Source organism: Dermochelys coriacea, chromosome 1, assembly GCF_009764565.3.
Source record: "Dermochelys coriacea isolate rDerCor1 chromosome 1, rDerCor1.pri.v4, whole genome shotgun sequence".
Lineage (NCBI taxonomy): Eukaryota > Metazoa > Chordata > Testudines > Dermochelyidae > Dermochelys > Dermochelys coriacea.
This window is the reverse complement of record NC_050068.2, coordinates 15,910,588-15,932,950: the sequence shown is the minus strand read 5'-3', so window position 1 is coordinate 15,932,950 and position 22,363 is coordinate 15,910,588. Positions and strand designations below refer to the sequence as shown.

Genomic DNA, 22,363 nt, shown 5'->3' with positions numbered 1-22,363 from the left:
ATAGGTATGATTAGTTTAACATTGTTGATTCCCAGGCTCAGAAGAGAGTGTAAATCAATAGCTAGCGGTGGCAAACACTTACGTTGAATAACAGAGAAATAATATTATACTGTATTTCTCCAAAGACCTTAGCTTAAATAAATGTCTATATTCAAGTCTATTGCTGTTTCCATCTAATTCTATTGTACAGTTTCTATTTAGACTCTGTTGCTTGATGCATTTCTGACTTTGGTCTCAGTAGCATTTATATAAAACAATATACCCACGCTGTTTTCTCAACCTGCTTTCTAGTTTTTCGGGAGGCAGCGATGGCTAGTGGTTAGAGCAGTCTAGAGTCAGGATTCCTGGGCTGTATTCCCTTCTCTGCTGCTGGCCTGCAGTGTTACTTTGGGCAAATCATTCAACCTCTTTGAGAGTCATTTTAAGAGTTTGATTGATGCTCCCATTGAATTCAATGGCAAAATTCCCATTTACTTCCACAGGCATAGAATAGGACCCTCAGGACTCTGTTAAGTAAATGAGAGTTTTGCCATTGAATTCAATGACAGCGGGATCAAACACTACATGAATAATAATACTTAGCTCTTAGATAGTGCCTTTTACCCCTAGATCTCAAAGCACTTTACAAAAGAAGGGTTTTTTTTTCATTATGACCAATTAACAGGTGGAGAAACTGAGTCATAGAGGGGTGACGTGACTTACCCAAGATCAAACTACAATGACTCCCACTCCAGTTCACTATATATTGGGCCACATTGTTTCTCTTTAGTTGGCTTGTGATGTACCTAGCATTAGTACTATCAGAGTGTATGCAATAATGAGCTAAATCCACTGGATGCAGAGCTGCAGCACTACTCCTTCAACGTTTTATTCCTCCAAACTGTTAATGCTGCCTGGTGTGCTTAGGGAAACAAATACTGAAATCTACCAATGAAGATAACACTTCTGTATGTTTGTTTTTCAGCCACAGCCCAGCTCACAAGTATTACCTGACATCAGACCCAATCACTGGCTCCATCTACCTCTCTGACACTAACAGCCGACGCATCTATAAGATCAAGTCGACCTCCGTCATGAAGGATGTTGTCAAGAATTCGGAGGTGGTGGCAGGGACTGGGGATCAGTGCCTTCCCTTTGATGAAACCCGTTGTGGAGATGGGGGCAAAGGCACCGAAGCAACACTCACTAACCCCAGGGGTAAGATGCAGCCTCTTCTTACAAGCATTTTAAAGTGGGCTTTAAGAAAGGTGCCAAACCAACAGTTCTGGAAACAGATCTCTGTCCACAGAACAGGGCAACCCACTAATATATCTTAGCTCTGAGCTGGAGGGACCACCACAAGGGATGAGTGGATCGTTCAGCTCCAGGCCCTTCCAGTCCTTAGCCTTGTATTGAGACTGCTAAGAATGGTGCCAATTTGGAGGGGAGTGATTTTATAGACATGTGTCCAATGGGAACTGTACTGAGAGGACCAATCCATTTCATATACCACTTAGCCCCCAAAACACCATGAGAGAATTAAAACTTTTGGTCACTACCCATCTGGACTACATTCAGTTAAATTCAGTTCAATTCATTGAGACTTTATTGACATAAAGGCTCTGCAAGTGTTGCTGTATATAAAATAGAGAGAGAGAGACCCCTCAGGTATCTCTCAGAGGTAAGTTGAAGCCAGGGTTACACACTGCAGTTTGATCCCTTGTGATCCAGGGCTTGTCTATACAGAAAGTTACACCAGTTTAACTACAAATATGATTTTAACCAATATAGTTAAGCCCATGCAAAAGGCTATGTGGACACTAATTCTGATACAAAAATGTCTTATTTCATTGTAGTTTTAACCCTGTTCTGGTCAATTAAACTAAACTGAAATAAACCTGCTTAAACCAAAATAAGAGAGTTTACATAGACTTTTACACTGGGTTGAACTAATTTGGTTTAAAATCACACCTTTAGTCAAACCAGTGCAACTCTTTATGTAGCCAAGTCCTCAGACTGGCAATCTAAAGTTGACAAGCTCTGCATGCAATTACCGACCCCGTGAGCCAGCCACTGCTCCTCGATAAATCAAGTCTTAAGACTATATTACAGTGAGGCTGTGATATATGTAGGAGAGAGGGTACTGTTGGCTTTCACACCTTATTCAGACATTTCAACCATTGGCTTTCCAATGACTAAACTCGGACATATGCTTGCCATGCATGTGTTATCTCACTGGGATGGTGGCCTTTACACTCACTTCGTTTTGCTCAGTGTTGACAGGCTTGTGTTGCAAACACTTGTTCTCACTTTAACTATGGATTGTATTCAAATGCAGCGACTGAGTTGCGGCCCTGCAGCTTTATTTTTGTAGAAGAAATACCTTCATTCATAGTATATGATGGACAGCTGCATGTGTAAGAGTGGGGGAAGATCCTCTGCAGAGACTGACCAATACTGCTGTTATAGATGAGTTATATGCACAAGGAGCCCCTTCTGCTGCTCTGGTTGCATGTCTTATTGCCTGTTGGTTAGGAACCTAGGGAATTATTTATGAGGTGTTGGCTTTAAAAACAAAAAAATCACACTTGGGCCTCCTGCCCACTACATCTGCACATTTAGCGTCAATGTGTGGCAGATTTCTCTCTCAGTCACAGTGAGACGTTATAGGACCCCGTTTTCCATCAGCACTCCCATCTCCAAGCCTGTGCACCTGGCTGGAATCTCTGGAGTGGGGGAACCTCCTGACAAAGACATGGGTCCTTTCACTGTCACTTTCACAGTGGAGCAGAGGACGCAGCAAGGCTGTGTCTCTCCTGGCTACACGGGCTGGGAAATTATTTTTCCTGACATACAGATGACATTATTGTTATGGCATCCAAGGAACGAGAACCGATTTAGTGACCTTTTGTGTCGGCTCCAGTTGCGAATCTTCGTTATGCGTGGGCTAGTTATGTTTTCTGGCAGGATGCAGGGGAAATTAGCCCAGGATGCTTCGTACTGCTCTGTACCAAAAAATACTGAAGCATAACTGCTCCCTTTATAATACTCAGAGGACTGATAATGGCTTTCTGGTGCACTCAGAACTCCAACTGAAGCTCCCATTACATGAGGATGACAGTATGTACAGTAGACATAGGATTTACAAAGTCCATAGCTATGTGTCGATGGGTTGCTGAGGAGAAGTCAACCCATTTTACAAGGGGGAATGGAGTGAAAAGGGAAGTAGAGGGACAACATATGCTCTAATAGATCAGCATGGGACAGGGAGTCAGGAGACCTGAAATCCAATTTCCTGCACTACTTAGCTGTTGAACATTGGGCTCAAAAATCAGGTAAGCTCTCTGGGTCTCCATTTCCTCCCTTGGAAGGTGGGGGAAATCATACTTTCCTTCCTCCTAAAGTAATGACAGGTTTCAGAGTAGCAGCTGTGTTTGTCTGTATCCGCAAAAAGAACAGGAGTACTTGAGGCACCTTAGAGGCTAACACATTTATTTGAGCATAAGCTTTCATGAGCTACAGCTCACTTCATCTGATGAAAAATAAAACAGCATTGAGGGTGGGAACGGCAAACACGCGCAACAAACTGCCAAAACATATCATGTGAATTTTCATATACATTTTGTCCCCACTTTCATCCAGCTCTAATTACACCCATGAATTTGTAGAGTCACCTGAGTTAATAGCTCCGACTAGTGTGACTTGCTCCCCAGCACATCTCAATAAATTAACACTGAAAACTAATGTTGACAAAATAATGTCAATGTCATTTACTAGCTCACTACCACAAAAAGAAAAGGAGTACTTGTGGCACCTTAGAGACTAACAAATTTATTAGAGCATAAGCTTTCGTGAGCTACAGCTCACTTCATCAGATGCATCCGTAATGCATCCGATGAAGTGAGCTGTAGCTCACGAAAGCTTATGCTCTAATAAATTTGTTAGTCTCTAAGGTGCCACAAGTACTCCTTTTCTTTTTGCGAATACAGACTAACACGGCTGCTACTCTGAAACCTAGCTCACTACCAGTCATTCTAGCATACCAGTGAACACGCTTTCATTTTGAACTATTATGAAATACAGCTGCAGCAAGAAAGCGACTTCTTAGGCTTGTAACCAGCAGTCCTCAGATTTGCCCCTACCTTCTCTATCTCTCTGGAGTGGACTGGCAAAGGAGAATAGAAAACTATTCTATGCGCCAAGCTGGCTGAATGTATCCAGGAGTTCAGGCAGCTGCTGGCCAGGGAAGCTTTTGGAAGATTCATTCTGCACCTAGCTCTGCAAGCCTCTATGCTTTCTAAGTCTGAAGCCACTTCTTGACCCACAATATTAATCTAGACATGGGAGCAGGAACTTTGGTTTGCAGAAGAGAAGGAAGGACCCCTTTCCAGTTTGCATGCAGCTACCAGGGAAGCAGAGGCCTTTGCTTACATGGATAGCTTCAGCAGCGGGATCTCTCCCACTTGCCAGAAAATATTCAAGAAGATGAATGTGACAGTCTTGCAGAGCTAGCTGTAGCCGATGGAGAATCAGGCCCAAGGTATCAAAACCCTCACCTGGACTGTCCATGGCCCATTCCCTCCTTGGCTCCTCTACTGTAACGGGGCATATTAGAAATACAGCAGATCAATAGATAAAACACGGGTGGCAGTTGCAGGATCAGTGGTATTTGTTAATCACTGGTCTGGCCCTTCCAATTCATTTGACACAGAGCGTGGCAGAGCTTTCAGATGCTAATGAATTTCAGTATACTCTGTACGTTAAAGAGTTATCACTTTCTAATTATCATCTGCTAATACTGATCTTATTCTACAAGCAAGCTTTAAAAAAAAATATTAAAACTCCAGCTTGTCAGAGTGTTCTGTTTCCATCTAAGCACTCGCCAGTGGGTCTTGTCACGAAAATGTTGTGGCAGTGAAATTGCCAAGAAGCCTGCAATTAACAGAGATCCAAGTGACAAGACTGACACAATATGAAGATCGTTTCAGAAGGGGGAAAAAGAGTCCATCCATTCAGCACCACAAGAGATGCAAAATGAAGTAATTAATTTGAGGACAGATCATTTCTGTCGGTGCGTAGTACTGAATGCATGAGCAAAACCTCCATTGTTCACTAAGTGCTCATCAATTCTAGCAGAATAAAAAAATAACAGGAAAGACAAGCATTTATCCAGCCAGACAAGGAAGCTCCATGTATAGGTTTCTTCTGAACCTAACTAACTTGTATTCGGGATGTGAGGATTAGAGGAGAACCCATTCCTTTACATCTTCTCTGCCCTCAGACGAGGATCTCCATTCAGCACCATACGTACTGAGCTGTGCACCATGAGCTGCCTCATTCATTTGATATGATCTTATTGGGATTTTTTGTTAATAGGTTCCCATGTGTAGGGTAATTACTTTTAGCTGTTTCTACTCTCTGGTGTCAGTTTGCTCTGCAGCTTTGTGCTGTCCTGTCACCAGGCCACGGGGACCTGATGTTACAAAAGAAATGTCCTCATGACACAGCGTTCCACCAGCATAACTCATTATCATGACACTTCAATGGCACCGCAAGCCCTGCTTGCTAAAGGATGTTGGACCACCCCAGAGGAACTAGGGTGATTTCACATTTGTCAGCCTAGATCTTCAAATTCTAAGGCGCTGTACCGCAGTCCTTACTCAGATAACATCAGTGGGACTCTCATCTGATTAACGTATCTGCACAACTGGGCTTTTGATTTGCAGACCAATCATCTTTAATTCTAACTGTGTTGCTGTCGGTAAACGAAAGAAGGCTTGTGCCAATGCAACTTACACGTCCGAGGCCTTCAGTTCAGCATGCACAACATGCTTGTCTGACAGTGAACCAGCCTCAGCTGTGCTACTGTAGGTAGCCTGCCCAAAAGATGGAAATTCCTGTAATTAACTCCCCAAAAGAGTTCCCTTCCAGAAAGGAAAAATGAAAATTCCTTTAAGAGTTGAAGGTGGTAAATTAAGCCCGAGAATAGCCCTGACCACTTTAACCTGCTACACAGCAGCTATCAGCTACTTCTCTCCCTCCACACTGAAAATTACCCATTTCAAAGGCATCTGTCTAAAGGAGGCTGGAGCTCCTCCTTATGAGAACATCAGAAAGTTTAATTCCAAGAAGAGCAAGTAAAGTGACTTGGTATGGAATATACACCAAACGAAGAGAGGCTGATGGCACTGATTTAATGCCTGTATCCCATCTCCTGGGTTTGATCTGCGGTGAGTTCATGGGGCAATGAGCGGAAGCTGAGAGGGCTCTAAACAACCTTCCTTTCTCCCCTGACAGCCCCCAGCCTAAAGAGCAGCCTCACAATCTATCTGGACAGTCCATTAGGGACCATTCTGTTGGCCCACGATCACCAGAGGCACTGCACTGCCTTCAGACACAGCCTGCATGGTGAGCAGGATGGAGCAGGTGACATAATAGCAGCATTAGGATTTCCCTACATCAGGGGAATCCCCATCTGCTCCTTTAGGGCAGCTTTAAGCCAGCAGGGAAAAGGGGACTCAGGCTAAACCAAGGATCAGGCCCTTTTCTTCCTTTGTCTATACTACTGAATTCTCTCTTCCTCTCTTACTGTTTAACTAGACAAGTATAATGTTTAACTCAATAAAGCATTTGGGGTTACAATTTTTAGGAAAGATACTATGCAAAATAAAGTTGCATTGTGTTGGTGGTTAGACCCAAGCGCTGGAAGCAAATATACACATGGCCTGATTTTGCTGTAGCTGGCTAATCAACCCAGACTGCAATTGCCCAGACATCAGACCCAAGTGTTGACCGCTGTGAAGAGCTGTCAGCATACTTTGCTGATAAGCTCAACCAAAAACATATGGAAGTAACTAGGAAAGAAAATTCCAGCCCTGACCAAATTGTTTTATCCACCCCTACCCCTGATTGAGCTTGGCCCCATCACATAAGCTGAAGCTCAAGAATCTCTGAAAAATATTAAAGCCCCAAGCTTTGAAATGGGTCCAGGCCCCTCTTGGCTGATAGAAACCACTGAAGAACAGCTAAACCCACTCCTAATGGAAATAGTTGATACCCTTCTTCAGAGATGCATGCCTACTAAACCCTTTGAAAAGCGTAGTACCATCCCAAGTCCAACCACCCATTCCTGGGCAATATAACTGAGAAAGTAGTAACCACCACGCTATAATGGCATGTAACCTCCTGGTTGCCTCACAGTCAGGGTTCAGACCACGGCACAGCACAGAAACTGTTCTAGTGGCATTAAAAGACAACCTCCATAAGTCCATGGGAAAGGCAAGATCTCTATGCTCATATTACTGGACCTCTCTGAAGCCTTTGACACAATGGGGTACAAGCTATTGCCAGCCCATCTACGTGACATAGCAGGAGTAGATGGCCCAGCACTACAGTGGTTTCAATCATTCTTCTGCCGCAGAACTCAGAGGGTGGCGTTAGGTATCTGCTCCTCCTCTCCAGAGGCCCTCACCTGAAGATTCCCACAAGTATCCATAATGTACATGTCCCAGACTGGTGGGTGAGCTAGTGAAATGTCAAGGGCTCAGCTGCCAACAGTATGTCAGTATTATTCCACTAGATATCTCATTCTAACCCAATGCAACCACTGCCACTGCTAAAACATCAGAATGCGGCCAAGAAATTAACTCCTGGATAAAAAAATGGCTGGCTCAAGCTGAACCCAAGCAAGACCAAAGTGATGGTAGTCAGAAAGGGGACACACTTCAAAAAACTGGCCAAGATGTTGTCTCCACCTTTCATGAAAGGTGTACAATCCTCTTCATCAAAGTACTGAGAAGCCTCAGTGTCCTGTTTTACTCCTCGCTAAGCTTGTATAACCAGGTAGCATCAGCATCACCTCCAGCTCGCTATGAATCTTTGTCCCATACGTACAGATGAGGACCTGGACACAGTGATCTATGCATTCATGTCCTCCAGACTGGATTACTGTAATTCACTGTATCTGAAGTTAAATGTGAAGAAGATGCCCAGCCTTTAGCTGGTACGAGATGTGGCTGCATGCCTTCTCCATGGTTTAGGTCACCATGAGCTCATCAGGTCCATGCACAAATGTCAGGCCCAGTCAGCTTCTGATTTCAGTTTAAGGGTTTGGTCCTAATCTTCAAAGCAATTAATGGCTCAAGCCGTAGCTACATCAAAGACTGAATGTCAAAGTATACTCTGGGGCAGTGCACATCACAAAGCCTGGGACAAAGCATGTGGAAGCTGAGGATATAGTGTTCTCAGCAGGGGATCTGGTTATGAACCATACTCCCAGAGGAGATCAGGGGAGCCGAGAGTCTGACTGTCTTTAGGAAATACTGCAAAACCTTTCTCTTCAAAAAAGGCCTTTTGAGCAGTAGAATGACACTCCTGTCATTCTTACCTTCTCCTATCCAAAGAAACCCAAACCCAAAATACGAAATTAATAGAATCTAAAAGATGGAAAAATCCTTCCCCAAGCAGAATTTTAACCTGAAAAGGGAGACCTGCCAGAGACTCCAAGAAGTCCACTGTGGACTTTCAATATTGCCATTCATGTTATATTGAAAGGGCTCAGGTATTACAGTGATAGGCAGCTGTATAAAACACTAAGATTGAGAATTCCATTAACTTCTACTCCTGATTTATACCAATATGAAAGAGAAGTGAATGGGGTCCTTGATTTCTGTTCCTGGCTTTACCAGTGATTCACTGTGTGACCTTGTGAGAATCACTTTCTCATTTTTCCCATCTGCAAAATGAAGATGATCATGCCTGGCTCATAAGGGTACTGTGAGGTCTAATTTGTAAGTATAAAGCCTTGTGAGAGCCTCTTGTGACAGGGGCTTTAGAAATGCAGAGTACAGATAGCCTGGGAAAAAGAGAATTAAGGGAGGTTGTGTAAACATGGCAAGTGCTTGAGAAGTGATGCAAGAAGGGGCCTGAGGGTGGTGAAACATGGAACAGTGGTCTGAAGCTAAAGATGGAAAAGTTCAAATCAGAATTTAGAATGTCTCTTATGAGAAAGGGGAATGAGACAGTGCAATAAGTAGCCTACATGGGTTCAGAAACAGGTTAGTTAAAATGCTATGGGATTAATATATGGAAAAGCTCTCCTCCTTCCAGCAGATGGGACTTGGATGGACCTGGCCGATCTTTTCCAGCATTTCTCATACACAAATTCTCTGATAAGCACCCTAGTATCATCTTTTCATTTAAACAATTTGGCACTGATTCGACAAGCAATATACAGTGTTTCTCAGCTAGGATGCAGAATCACTTGGAAATCTTTTTCTTTCAGCAATTCATTGAAAATCCTGTACTACGTTAAAAGAATGGACAGTGATTCCTAAACAAAATTGTAGGACCTAGTTCTCTGCTGCGGTTAATTGCTACTGACTTCAGTGGAGCAGTGCCAGGTTTCATTGGCCCACTGGTTGGCCAAATCAAGTATAATTAACTTTTAATCCATTAAATAAATTTCTCCCAATGTCCTCATTCACCTAAGCCCTGAACTGATGCCCTTTCACTCCAGTGGCAATTGACACAAGCCCTTAGACATCATCATTTATAAAGAGGCATATGTTGAGCCATGCTAAAAAACATTTGTTGCCTCAGCAAAGTATTTTGTTATCCTCTGGTGACCTTTCATTTGTGATTTCCCTGCTCTTCTCCTTCCTAGGCATCACTGTGGACAAGTTTGGGTTGATTTACTTTGTAGATGGGACCATGATTAGACGTATTGACCAGAATGGGATTATCTCAACCATGCTGGGCTCCAATGACTTGACATCTGCCAGGCCTCTCAGCTGTGACTCCACTATGGACATTTCTCAGGTACCAAAACTTGTATCAAATCAAAAGATCAGGCCAGTTTTACTCTGTGATGTTTAAGATTCGCTCTCCTATAACGACTAGGTGCGGGCTTGCTTTTTTGTCACTAGATAAATTGGCACAGCACAGTTTTAGGACTGAATCAAATTAACATCTGGGAAATAGTGATTGGATGCTGTGGTGCCAAAATTAACATCAGCTGGAAAACATTGAATTGCATCAAACTGCAAATTGGTTGCAGCTACCATCATCCTGGGCTTTTAAGTTCTGCTTATTAAAGGCAAAAAAAAACAAAAGTTCTGTATTTGATTGTTTCTTTATTTGTGGCTGGGACAGTAGGCAAACCTGTTACTGGCCAGGACTCAATTTTCTGGGGTGCTGCCCATCCCATCAAATAGTGCCAGTTTGGATGTACAGTCATTTAAAACCTTTTTTGCCATTTATTATTAGATGGCCAGAAGAATGTTACTCCATTCTGCAAAAATACAAATCCTAGCTGGTGGTCTAAGTACTGTTATTCAGCCACAATTGATATCAATGGGGTTTCCCTTTTGTAACTACCTACATAATTTTCATGCTCCCATGTGGAATCCATTCTTCATGTTTTCCCCCCTAATTTGAAAAGATTACTCTTGCTTCTTTGTAGCAGGTTCCCACTGTCCGCAATTCATGAAAAGGCTAAAATTACAAGTTTAAAAGCTGTCATGCCTCATATAGAGGTAAATTTTGATGGTTAAAGGCCATCTTGCAGCATAATGACCCCCATCTCACAAGCATATTCCTTTCTTTACCAGGATCTTAGTGCCAGCCAGAAGAAGTTTATTGTGGACCAGGCTTTCTAAAAATATATTTTCAGCTTGCTTATAGCTTTTATATAATAATGTCCTCTTTAAACAGTTCTGAGATGGGTTCAAAATATGCCACATGCATCCCCTGTCTCCCCATTCTTTAAAGTGAAAGGAGCTGTTCTCAGATAGTTCTGAGACAGACAGATACAACAGACAAGTTTTAAAAAAAACTCAACTTGGGGAACTATCTTTTCATCAATTATTGTGACTAGAAAAGTCTCAGCTGTCAGGCCCCTGAGGCACTGTGAGACCAGAGGGCATGCAATATTTAGCTGCCAACATTGACAAGAAGTGCATTTTAAGGAACTGAAAATTCCCTCGTCAATTCAGAGTAAACTCTGCTCTTGATGCTAACTCAAGGCTGCAGTGGAGCAATGCTCTAAAGACTATGGGAATGTATGGAGACATGCATTATTGAAGGGAAAACCACAGGCTATAATGTTGTACCCCAGGAAGGGTTAAAGTAGGTCAGGAGCCAAGAAAAGATGGGGATTTTTGAGAATGTAGCAGAGGGAGACTAGACAGCTCTCAGCTTACTGTGTCTAGCACTGAGACTCATGCCTCACAAGCTAGGGTGTTAGAAGTCACAAGATCAACCTGTGTTGTAACTGGCACTCTTTAATAAATAAGTGTAGGAAGAGGTTGAACATGATTGAAGGATCAAAACCAGACCATATGGTCGATGCTCTCTAGCAGTGACACTTGGCCAGTGGCTCGAGAGCCATGTGGGGCTCTTGTGTTGTCTGTGGATCTGACAGGAGCTTCTCTAACTCTGCTTGATCTCATACAAAGGCAGCAATGAGAGTGAATTCTCTGGGCTTCAGGCTACCTCAGGCTACCCTTCACATCCTTCCAAAGAGCTAGAGAAGGTGGGGACAAGGAGAAACAGCATCCAGGGATAAGGTGGCAGAAAGAGATGTATCAGAGAGACAGAGTGGCACTCTAACATTGAACTGCAATGTCTGTGCCATGATATGTGTCATTGCAGAGTCAATACAGCGCAACATTACCTCCATGTACGGGGTATGTCAGGGGAAGGATGTGGCATAACAGGAGCGGGGAGGGGATGAGCATCTCCACTTTGCAAATTCTAAATTGGCATACGGTTCCTTCGGGACTACAATCAGCTGTCATATGTTGTAGCAAACCTAACGGGTTACTCAAACTTACACCAGGGCCAAGGCTTGTGCTGCTGCAGCCTGGGGAATCAGGGAACTGGACCCTAGAAACTTTCCCTGCAACTAGGACTATAACCATGAGAGATCTTTTAAGAACGGTTTGCCAAAAAGTGTTTAAAAGCCTGGCCTGGAGAAATTCTAAGGTGACCAAGAACATCCTCCAGACAGACCTGCTCTCCATTCCTCTCACTGTAGAATCACACATGCTGTGTGAGACTCTCTTAAAATTATTTGGCTCCCTTCAGCTCAATGTCGAACCACTTCTTTGTATGTGAAACAAAATAAAATTATCTCAAAGTGTATTTCTATGGCTTTTATTAACACTGAAATGGCTTGGAACATAAAAGGAAGCCAAATTATATTGAAATTTTCATGTTAGAGCTACATGTTACCCATGTAGAGGTAAAATTCTCTTAGGTTTGGCATTATTCTTAGCAAATCAAACAGTATCCTCAATTGAGAGGCAATATGTTCCATAGTTAGAGCAGGAAATTGGGATCCCAGACTCCCACCTCTACTCCTGACTCACTGTGGCGTTAACCACTCTCTGCCTCAGTTTACCCATCTACAAAATGGGTTATAAGAATACTTCTCTTTACAGGATTGTAATGTTAGTAAATCACTTTGGGACAAAGGAGGGGCATACAAGTGAAAAGTATTATTATTACTTAAACTTAACATAATGCTTAACACCACAAAAAAACACTGTGAAGCAAGCAATTGATTTCATGCAGTGAAATAAATAAACTGAAAATTCATATTTATCCATGGTTGCAGAACCAATGCCTGGATCCCAAGGCCCTATACTAAGTTTTCAAAAAGATGTTCATAGCTTGCATACACAAAATATGCAGTTACAACACGGCAGGTTTAGTAGCACAAACAGCTACCCATGTTGTCTGCAAGCCTGTGTAGATTGCACATGTAATTTAGGCACCTCTTCTGGAACACTTAGGTTGTAATCTCTTTAGAGCAGGGGCCGTCTTTTGGTTATCTGATTGTACCACACCTCGCACAATGGGGCTTGGGGGCCTTGATGTGCTCCCACAATACAAATAAATATTTAGTCCTTTCTCTTATTTCTCTTTTTAATCATTTCACATACCAAACATACTATGCACCTAGATATTGGATGGATGGGTGGAAGCGTTTAGAGATTTGATTGATAAGGCTGATTTTGGGAAGCAAATAGAAAAAATAGACTTTTTAACAGTTTATTTGTGTTGTTCCATTGTTAGGTTCGTCTAGAGTGGCCCACAGATCTGGCAGTCAACCCAATGGATAATTCCCTGTATGTTCTCGACAATAACGTTGTGTTGCAGATCTCTGAAAATCACCAAGTACGCATTGTGGCCGGAAGGCCTATGCACTGCCAGGTCCCAGGCATTGATCACTTCCTCCTCAGCAAAGTGGCAATACATGCAACTTTGGAATCTGCCACGGCTTTGGCCATCTCCCATAATGGGGTCCTGTATATCTCTGAGACCGACGAGAAGAAGATCAACCGCATCAGGCAGGTCACCACCAGTGGGGAAATCTCACTTGTTGCTGGTGCACCAAGCAGCTGTGACTGCAAGAATGATGCCAACTGTGACTGCTTCTCTGGGGATGATGGCTACGCAAAAGATGCCAAGCTAAATGCCCCTTCCTCCCTAGCCGTGTGCGCAGATGGGGAGTTGTATGTTGCTGACCTTGGAAACATCCGAATCCGCTTTATTCGGAAAAACAAGCCATACCTCAACACACAGAACTTATATGAGTTGTCCTCTCCTATAGACCAGGAACTCTACTTGTTTGACACCAGCGGTAAACACCTTTATACCCAGAGCCTACCCACCGGAGATTACCTTTACAATTTTACATACACTGGAGATGGAGACATAACCTTGATCACTGATAACAATGGTAACTTAGTCAATGTCCGGAGAGATTCCACTGGGATGCCACTCTGGCTGGTAGTGCCAGACGGCCAGGTCTACTGGGTGACAATTGGCACCAACAGCGCCCTCAAGAGCGTGACAGCACAAGGGCATGAAGTGGGTATGATGACGTACCATGGCAACTCTGGTCTTCTTGCCACCAAGACCAATGAAAACGGATGGACAACATTTTATGAGTAAGTGCTGCTGGGATAATATGCCATTGGCACCATTTTGTATTCCATGTAATGTTAATGGAATAAAATTCACTGGATGAAATTCACCCCAGTGTAGAATGGCCCAAGTGCAAAGCATCAGGTCCCACGTAAGCCCTTGATATAGGATTTAAGGGGTATATGGTGTGGACTGAGCTCTCTGCACTGAGTGAATTTTACCTATAGATTTAGGCTGAGATTTTCAAAGCTACTTAAGGGATGTGGATGCCTAGTTCCCGTTAATTTTAGTTGGAACTGGAAAGGTAAGATGCATATTGGAAAATCTTACTGACCTTTGCAAATGTCAATCTGGGGTTTGGAAAAGGTATTTTATTATCATCATCCAACATCACTCCTAGGAGCCCTAGTGGGAACTGGTGTGTTAATGCATCAATGCCCCCTTTGGTCAGATGGAGCCGTTGCACAGAGTCAGCTCAGGCTGGCGGGGCAGTCAGTCAGCCCCTCTTGGCTGAGTGTCTATACTACTCCTGTTCTGGACTATGGAGGGTGTTAGTTTCAGTCCAGCTGGGATGTGCAGGTTTTCCCTTGTACTTGGTGGGGTCAATTTGTTCTGGTCATCAGCGGATCTGGAAACTCCTTTGGTTCTTAAGTCTGTATTAAGGGGTCTGTAGGGAGCTATGGCCCACCCACTCCATTGGGTTCCAGCTCAGGGTCCTTAAACCAGACAGGCAGAATCAATACTCAACAACTCCTCCTACTGTGCCCTGAGCTCCTTCCTACCTCCCTGGGTTCTGTAGGCTTCTCTAGCCTGTAGATCTGGTCGTCCCTTCTCTGGGGTGTTGTCTCTGGGCAGCTTCTCACCAGCTTGCTGGCAGGACTTTACATCTCCAGCCTGTTTGCTCCTCTGCAAGGCCCCACTCCTCTCTACTTCTCAGCTCTTTTTCTCCTAGCTGTTGTGAGGCTGCCAATCAGTGCTGGCTGACAGTTGCTGCATTAACTCCTTGGTTGTCAGGCCAGCATGGGTCTATAACACCCAGTGATACCTAGTCATGGACCAGGACCCCATGTGCTAGGTGCTGTACAAACACAGAACAAAAATAAACTCCATGTCCCAAAGAGCTGACAAAGACAAGAGACAACAGATGGGGACAGACAGGGAGCACAGTGAGACAATATTGGTCAGGATGATAGGTGGTGATCTCAGCACACCAGCAGTCTGACTGTTAAGATTTTGTAGGCTTCGTGGCAAAGGAGAGTTTTAAGGCGGGATCTGAAGGACAATAATGAATTACTTTGCGGATGGTTACGGGACAGCATGGTATTAATTAATATGCTTATTTGAATATTTTCCAAGTGGGCAAAGGAATCTGACAGTCTCCTGTTCACTCCCCTGCCAGAGCTCCTACTATATGTGCTCCAGTGTTTTGTCTAATCTAGTTTTAAATGGCTCAGGATGTAGGACTGAAACCACTTCTCTAAGAAGACAATTCCACAGTCATTAGATTATAATGTCGCTATTTTTGTTATTGATATGCTTTGTTAAATGCCAGCCATGTGCTCAGTGTTGTATAGGACACTCCCTGACCCGAAGGACTCACAGACAAGAGAAGACAGCCCGAGGCAGGGACGATTTGGGGAGGGTGTTTGGTTTAGTTTAGATAGTGCATCTCTAGCAGGTAATGGGAGAAAGGTTGGTGACTTGGCAAAGGCTGTCTCATACATGCACCTTGCACTTGGGAATTTTTTTCTGCTACGCAGTCTACATTTCCCTCTGTTTATTCCTACCCCTTTGTGATCACTCTTGGTATTCCATCACCATGTAAGCAGTGTCCCCGTAGAGAAAGAACAGTGTTCCCTCTGATGCACCTGCTTATTAGTCCATTTCCCCACATTTTTAAATGGTCAGGTGGAGGTACCCAGGTACCATAATAATGGCTCAATATAAAAACCTGAGTAGAATTGAATGTATATGCAGGATAAGCCTGAAACAGAGATTTAGAGAGAGAAAGAACCAAGAATAAACATCGGCCCGATTAGCGTGGGCTTCACTGAAGCTTTTAAACTTCTTTGACCCTGATTTACCCCAGTTGTATCTCTGTTGTCTCTAGCTGAGTTAGACCCAGGCCCTTTTCATATTAACATGCTCCAGACTCAGGTTACAGGGTGATGGGTTTTTTTGCTTAATATTAAGTAATAATACCAAAATCTTATATAGCACTTTTCATCAGTGGATCTCAAAGGAAAGTAAGTATCACTATCTCCCTTTTAAAAATGGGGAAACTGAGACACAGAGTGGCAGTGGCTTGCCAAGGTTACCCAGCAGGCCAGCAGTGGGGCCAGGAATAGAACCCAGGTGTCCTGCATCCTGAGCTCTAAGCCACACAGCCTCCTGGTATTGCTTGTCCTGCCTTGAAAGGGGCTGATGTAAAGCCTCTGCTAAATCAGCTGATGGGTAATAAGTTAGTTAGGTTCTGTATCATACATAGCAATATTCCTCAGTAAATGACGATTCCTATCTCTCCACCTCTCATACCAGTGTTGCTGTCTGGGGAGCGGGTTAGCTTAACTAGTTCTCCTTTTTCTCTAGGAGTGGAAGCCCACTACAGCGTTGTAATGTTATGCTAAATCGAGATGCTCTTTCCTCTCTCCACAGACATCAACACTTATGTCTAGCCTAAGGGGTCAGGTATGGAGAGCCCAAGCTCCAGCCCGAGCTGCAGTGTCCACACTGCTCTTTTTAGTGTGCTCGCTCAAGCCCCTCTAGCACAAGCCTCTCTCCAGCGGCAATGGAGACAAACCTAGGGTGACCAGACAACAAATGTGAAAAATCGGGATGGGGTGGGAGGTAGGGTGACCAGACATCCCGATAAAATCGGGACTGTCCCGATATTTAGTTTTTTGTCCTGTGTCCTGATCAATGTACGGTTAGGACGCCATTTGTCCCAGTATTTTGCTTCTGTGACACTCTGGCTTTTTTTTTTTTTTTGGCTTGGGGTGGCAAAAACCCTAGAGCCGGCCCTGGTCGGGGGGTGAGCCTGTGGCTGCCCCCCCCATTTGTCCTGATATTTTGTTCTTGTCATCTGGTCACCCTAGTGGGGGGTAATAGGTGCCTATAGAAGAAAAAGGCCCAAATATCGGGACTGTCTCTATAAAATAGGAACATCTGGTCACCCTAGTCAAACCCTCAGAGGCCCTGCACTTGACAACAGAGCTAACCATGGAAAATGAAGCAAACTAAATGTTAGGATCATTAGCAATCACATTTATCTCCACTTCCTCTATAGTTTTGGTCATAGACATAAATACAAGAGCAAATTTTTAAGTAAGAGGGGAAAAAAGGCAAGCTACTGTGTTGGTATATTCCTGACAGTCCTCAGTTATTTCTTGCTACACAACTCAATGGTGAATTTGTGAAACTTATTCTGAGCCAGATGCGTCTCTAGTGTACCTCTGGTCATTTCAGTGGAGTCACATGATAGTTTTTAACCTTTTGTAGCTAAATGAAAATCAGGGCTGGCTAGAGGTTGGCACAGAGGAATGGAAATCAGGATTGATCCGTGTTCCCGACTCAGCTACTGAATTGCCAGACTAAGGTGCACCAGAGTCTATGTACATCACTGTGCTTATATCAGGACATGTTTCTCTAGTTTAGACAAATCCCACGTTCATTAATGATTGGAAAGTGCTTTGAGATCCTCAGATATAAAACACCCTAGAAGTTGAAAGTAATTTAACTGCAAGTTACGTAACACACCAGGGGCCCCAGTTGACATTTCCTGTTTCTAGGCTTTACCTTTATTCCCATCAGCAAATGTTGGCACAGGATGACATTAAATGATCACCCTATAAGAAAAGAGAAAAGGTGCAGTACTGCATACTTGAGTGAAGGTGGAACGGAACAGTGGATAGGTGCCAGTGTGGATACATGGTGCTGCTTCAGGGGGAAGTTTGAATGTGTCAGAACCTGGGGACAGCCAGGAGGATCACATCTTACCTTTGACTCATGTGCAAAGATGAATGGTGAGAGAGGGTATGGCTCTATTGGACACTTTCAGCCATTCACCATGCATTTGTTTGCAAGTCATTTTCTCCCTGTACTGTTGCTAATACTGGGGCAAATCATGGCCCTTATGCCACAAAGTGCCCAAGACACAGCTGAGTTGGTGCAGCTGTAGTGTGTAGAGGAGGAGGCAGGATGTGCGGATCTAGCATTGGAGGTCGGTCTGGAGCACACGATGGAATCCAGCTCCCAGCCTATCCCAACTCAGATTGGGGAGGGGGATATCTGCAGCACAGAATGACTGGCTGTTCCTCCCCACGCAGCAAGGGGACAGGAGCGGTGCAGACTACTGTACTGGGGAACTGCAGAGCCACTCCAGAACCCTTGTAAGTAAGCTATTCCTTCCCCCCTTCCCACAGGGAAGCCCCCATGCAGCAAGCCTGGTGCTGGGTTTAGCATTGGGATGGGACATAGCAGGAGGTTAGCCTTTTATTTCACCCTTCTCTTTTTGGAGAGAGAAGCTCACTCTGGAGCAGCAAAAAGGTCTATGCCCCTCTGAAGTTCACTGTTACTCTGCCCAGCAACCGCATTAAATACTCACCTTCACGCTGAACCTTCATCAGTAATAATTGATGGGAAAGGAAGCGAGTCTGGGAACTGCATCAAGCTAAAAATCTCTCGCCATCCATCTCCTCAAGCCAGGGAGAAGGGATGCTGTATAGTTTGTTGTGTTTTCTTTAGCTTGACCTGAAAGAATTGCTACCATCTTGACGCAGCTTATTAGTCGTTTTTTTCAGAAACCAGGGCCTTGTTAATTTTTTTTTTTTTGAAAAGTAAGGACTGTAGTAATTATCTTGATTAGCTCATTGTGATGGTATCACTGTATGCTAAATAATTTAATTTCCCCCAGAGCCTAAGTCAACCCTTTCATGCATTATTTAGCCAATATAAGGCTTTTTAGTTCAAGTCTTCTGTCTGCTTAATTAGTTTTCAAGGTCACTTCCTCAGATGCAAACATAGGTGTTTACACATCACTGCAATTAATACTTGGGATCAAATGCCCAGAAACCCCAAACCCGTTTGTGCTGCTCACCTACAAGAGGTGATTCACAGACAGAGGGAAAAGTTTTCTTGAAGCAGATCTTCAGATTGAAGTTAATGGAACTATGCCCATTTATATCGGCTGAGTTTTTGGCCTTTACGTTGTATGGGGGTGATGTCTCATAAAGGACTAAAAGTTGCCAAGCCTCACACGTGCTCTAAAGAGCAGCTTACAGGAGCATGTTGGATGAAATGCACAACAAGGCCGTGTGCTTGCCCTCTGCCCACGAGTGAATTTCACCCTCTGTGAATTAGCAAAGACCACAATCCAGTAATAACAACAGTAACTTTATATTTGTGGGTAGGTATTTTTCCATTCACAGGGGCAGAGTTAAGGTTGTTTGCATGTTGGAAAGTGGAAACGCTTCCATATATCAATGTGAGTGAGTTTGGAGCCAAGGTTGGAGTTATAATTGCTTTCTGTTAACCTTCGCTCGCAATTTCCTTATTTGTTTAATGTTGGGTTTTGTGATGTGTATAATTGTGTGTCTAGTTTTGAATTGCATGTGGAGCCAATAATGATAAACTAACTATATTGTTTTGTGAAGTATAACAATACACATTTCCCTGAAATCTTTCATAATGGTCACCATGGAAATTTAAACAATGGTATTCTGCTCCACCTTTGACCACAATTCCTGGATAGTCCAATGTTTTTCTTACAGTTTTCAGCAGTGAAATAGTTAACAATGTTTAAGTTTAAATCAACATTATTAAGCTTCAGAGTTAAAATCTCTCTGTGCTGTATAGGGGAGGTCACCTTCTCAAAATAGTGGTGTTGTTTGGGTGTGCTTCAGTCAGACATTGCTGGTGCAGGTCATGTGGAGAACATTAGCTAAACACTAGAGACCTTTTTCAAATTCTGAAGTTTGGGGTCCTCCAGAGAGGAAATAGAGTGTACCACTCTGAGTACTGGTTCAATCTAACCCTTGCCTTTGATCCCCAGGTGCCATACAAACATTACCAATTTACTGTGTCTTTTTGTATCTATATAAATGACAAGCATATTCTTTTCTGAGTGTACAGTTGGAGATGAATGGTTTCACCAGCCACTGACATGCAACCACCTCTTGACTGGAAAGCAGCATCTATTTAACACATAACTATAACCATTGGGCAAGAGAGAATATACCCGCCCATTACACTAAGTATTACAGGGATTCTGGGAAGCCCTAAATTAGAGCTGCCTCAGCCAGGGGCTATTGCTGCTTCTGCAGCAACCTAGAATATGGAGAATTCAAGCCACTCTTGTCCCTTCTCCCCCTGCAATATCCCTTCTGTGCTCTTCCCCTTGGCAGTCATTTCTACATTAATTATAAGATAATTAATTAGACTCTCACCCTTGTTCCTTTAAAGAAGTTATAGTAAAATGCTGGTAGTTGTAGAGATAAATAACACTTCTCCTGTGCGCCAGAATAAGTTCTGTGGACATGTTCTGTGCCACAGGGATGGCAATTCTGGGAACCTGATACTAAAATGTATATTCCTGTGGAATTCTACACCACTCTGCACGTGCAGAATTTATGTCCCCACAGATTTCTTTGCTTTCCTGCAAAAAATGACTTTCTGATGGGGAAGCAAAGGGAAGTCACAAAAGCGGTCACTTGATTCTCCCCAACAGTGTGAGCATGTCATTTCAGGTGCCCAGAGCAGCCAACGGAGAAGTAAATCTCTACTGGGGGGCAGGGCTGGGGACACCCCAGCCAGTGGTCCCTGCACTGACTGGCTCAGTTGCTAGTCCCGGCTGGGCTGGGGGTGGGGAGGACAGGACTTCCTTTTCCCCTGCAAGGAGCAGCTGAGGCTAGGACTGGGACAGACCCATCCCCAGAAATCTACCCCGTATGCAGGAAGCTCTGCACTCCCACCCCATTGCTCCTCAACTGCGGGGGAAAGGATTTGCTCCCCCATCCACCCAACCCCCATGCATCCAGACCCTTCCCCCCATCGAAAAGGGACCCTGGCAGCTCCGGTCATCACTGCTGACCGGGCCATTATAAGTCTGGTCTAAGGCAGGCTCCCTCTATCTGGCTCTGTGAGGCTCCCTGGAAGCGGCGACAAAATGTCCCTTGGCTCCTAGGCAGAGGCCCGGCCAGGGAGGCTGCCCCGACCCCGAGTGCCGGCTCCGCAGATCCCATTGGCTGGGAACTGCAACCAATGAGAGCTGCGGGGGTGGCACATGGCAGCTCTCAGAGCCGCCTGGCTGCCTCTGCACCTAGGAGCTAGGGAACAATCCAAGGTAAGCACCGCCCAGAGCCCGTGACCCTCATCTCCTCCCGTACCCCAACCCCCTCCCCGAGCTCGGAACCCCCTCCCACACCTCAAATCTCTCAGACCCAGCCCAGATCCCCCTTATGGACCCCAAACCCCTCATCCCTGGCCCCACCCCAGAGCCCGCACCTCCAGCTGAAGTCCTCACCTCCCCACCCCAACCCTCTGCCCCACCCCAGAGCCTCCTCCCACACCTCAAACCCCTCATTTTTGGCCCCACACCCAGCCAAGAGCTGGTATCCCTGTCCACACCCCAACCCCCTGCCCCAGCCCAGTGAAAATGAGCGAGTGAGGGTGGAGGAGACTGAGCAACCGAGGAAGGGGAGCTGGAGTGAGTGGGGAGCAGGGCCTCAGGAAAGGGGCAGGACAGGGGCAAAGCCGCGAGGAAGTGTGGGGGGGCAAGCGTGTTCAGTTTTGTGCAATTAGAAAGTTGGCAACCCTAGCCTGGCATGAAGGGACAGAGTCCCGGGGTGTTTCTGGGGCAAGCCCGGCCCTTGCGCTGTGTCAGGGTCAGGTGCAGTCTCACTGCTGAGTCCCTGTCCTAGGGCGTGGGCTACAGGGTGATCTCCCACCTCTGTGCAACTAGTGGCCTGTGCTCCCCACTGCCATGCTGGAGCCTCCACATTTACTCATTGACAAATAAAATTTACAGAATTTTAAAATATTGTGTGCAGAATTTTTATTTTTTTTGGTGCAGAATTCCCTCAGGATTGAATATAGGGAGTTGTTAATGTCATAAGGATATTGAGAGCCTACAGTTCAAGTACATTGAAGTTTGTTGTTGTTTGAAGCCTGCATGATTTAACATTCAATTTATATATATATTTTGGCTCTTCTTTTCTGTTGGCCATTTGGGGAGCTGGCATGTAACAATAATAGGGTGGGATATATTGATTTTGTGTTCAGACTGTTTTTAAGGAGCGGGTTAGTTTCATATATGTAAAATATATGGGTAGTTCAATAGGATTTTTATATATTGAAAACTGTGTTAAATATTGTTTGGAAGGTTGTGAAGAGGCTAGACTTTGTGGAGTGTATAAACACACACAAAATATAGTTTGTGAAGTGCATTCAGAGC

General features: G+C 44.3%; 1 protein-coding gene across 3 annotated transcripts in view; it reads left to right on the top strand.

The window, feature by feature from the left end:
* Nucleotides 1-22,363, top strand: part of TENM4 (teneurin transmembrane protein 4) — a 1,775,651-nt gene that overhangs the window by 1,710,712 nt on the left and 42,576 nt on the right. For all 3 annotated transcript variants that reach the window (XM_043504093.1, XM_038368402.2, XM_043504094.1), the window contains 3 exons: nt 965-1,197; nt 9,644-9,798; nt 13,060-13,937. In XM_043504093.1, the coding sequence (XP_043360028.1) occupies nt 965-1,197; nt 9,644-9,798; nt 13,060-13,937 (1,266 nt within the window). The remainder of the gene's footprint in view (nt 1-964; nt 1,198-9,643; nt 9,799-13,059; nt 13,938-22,363) is intronic.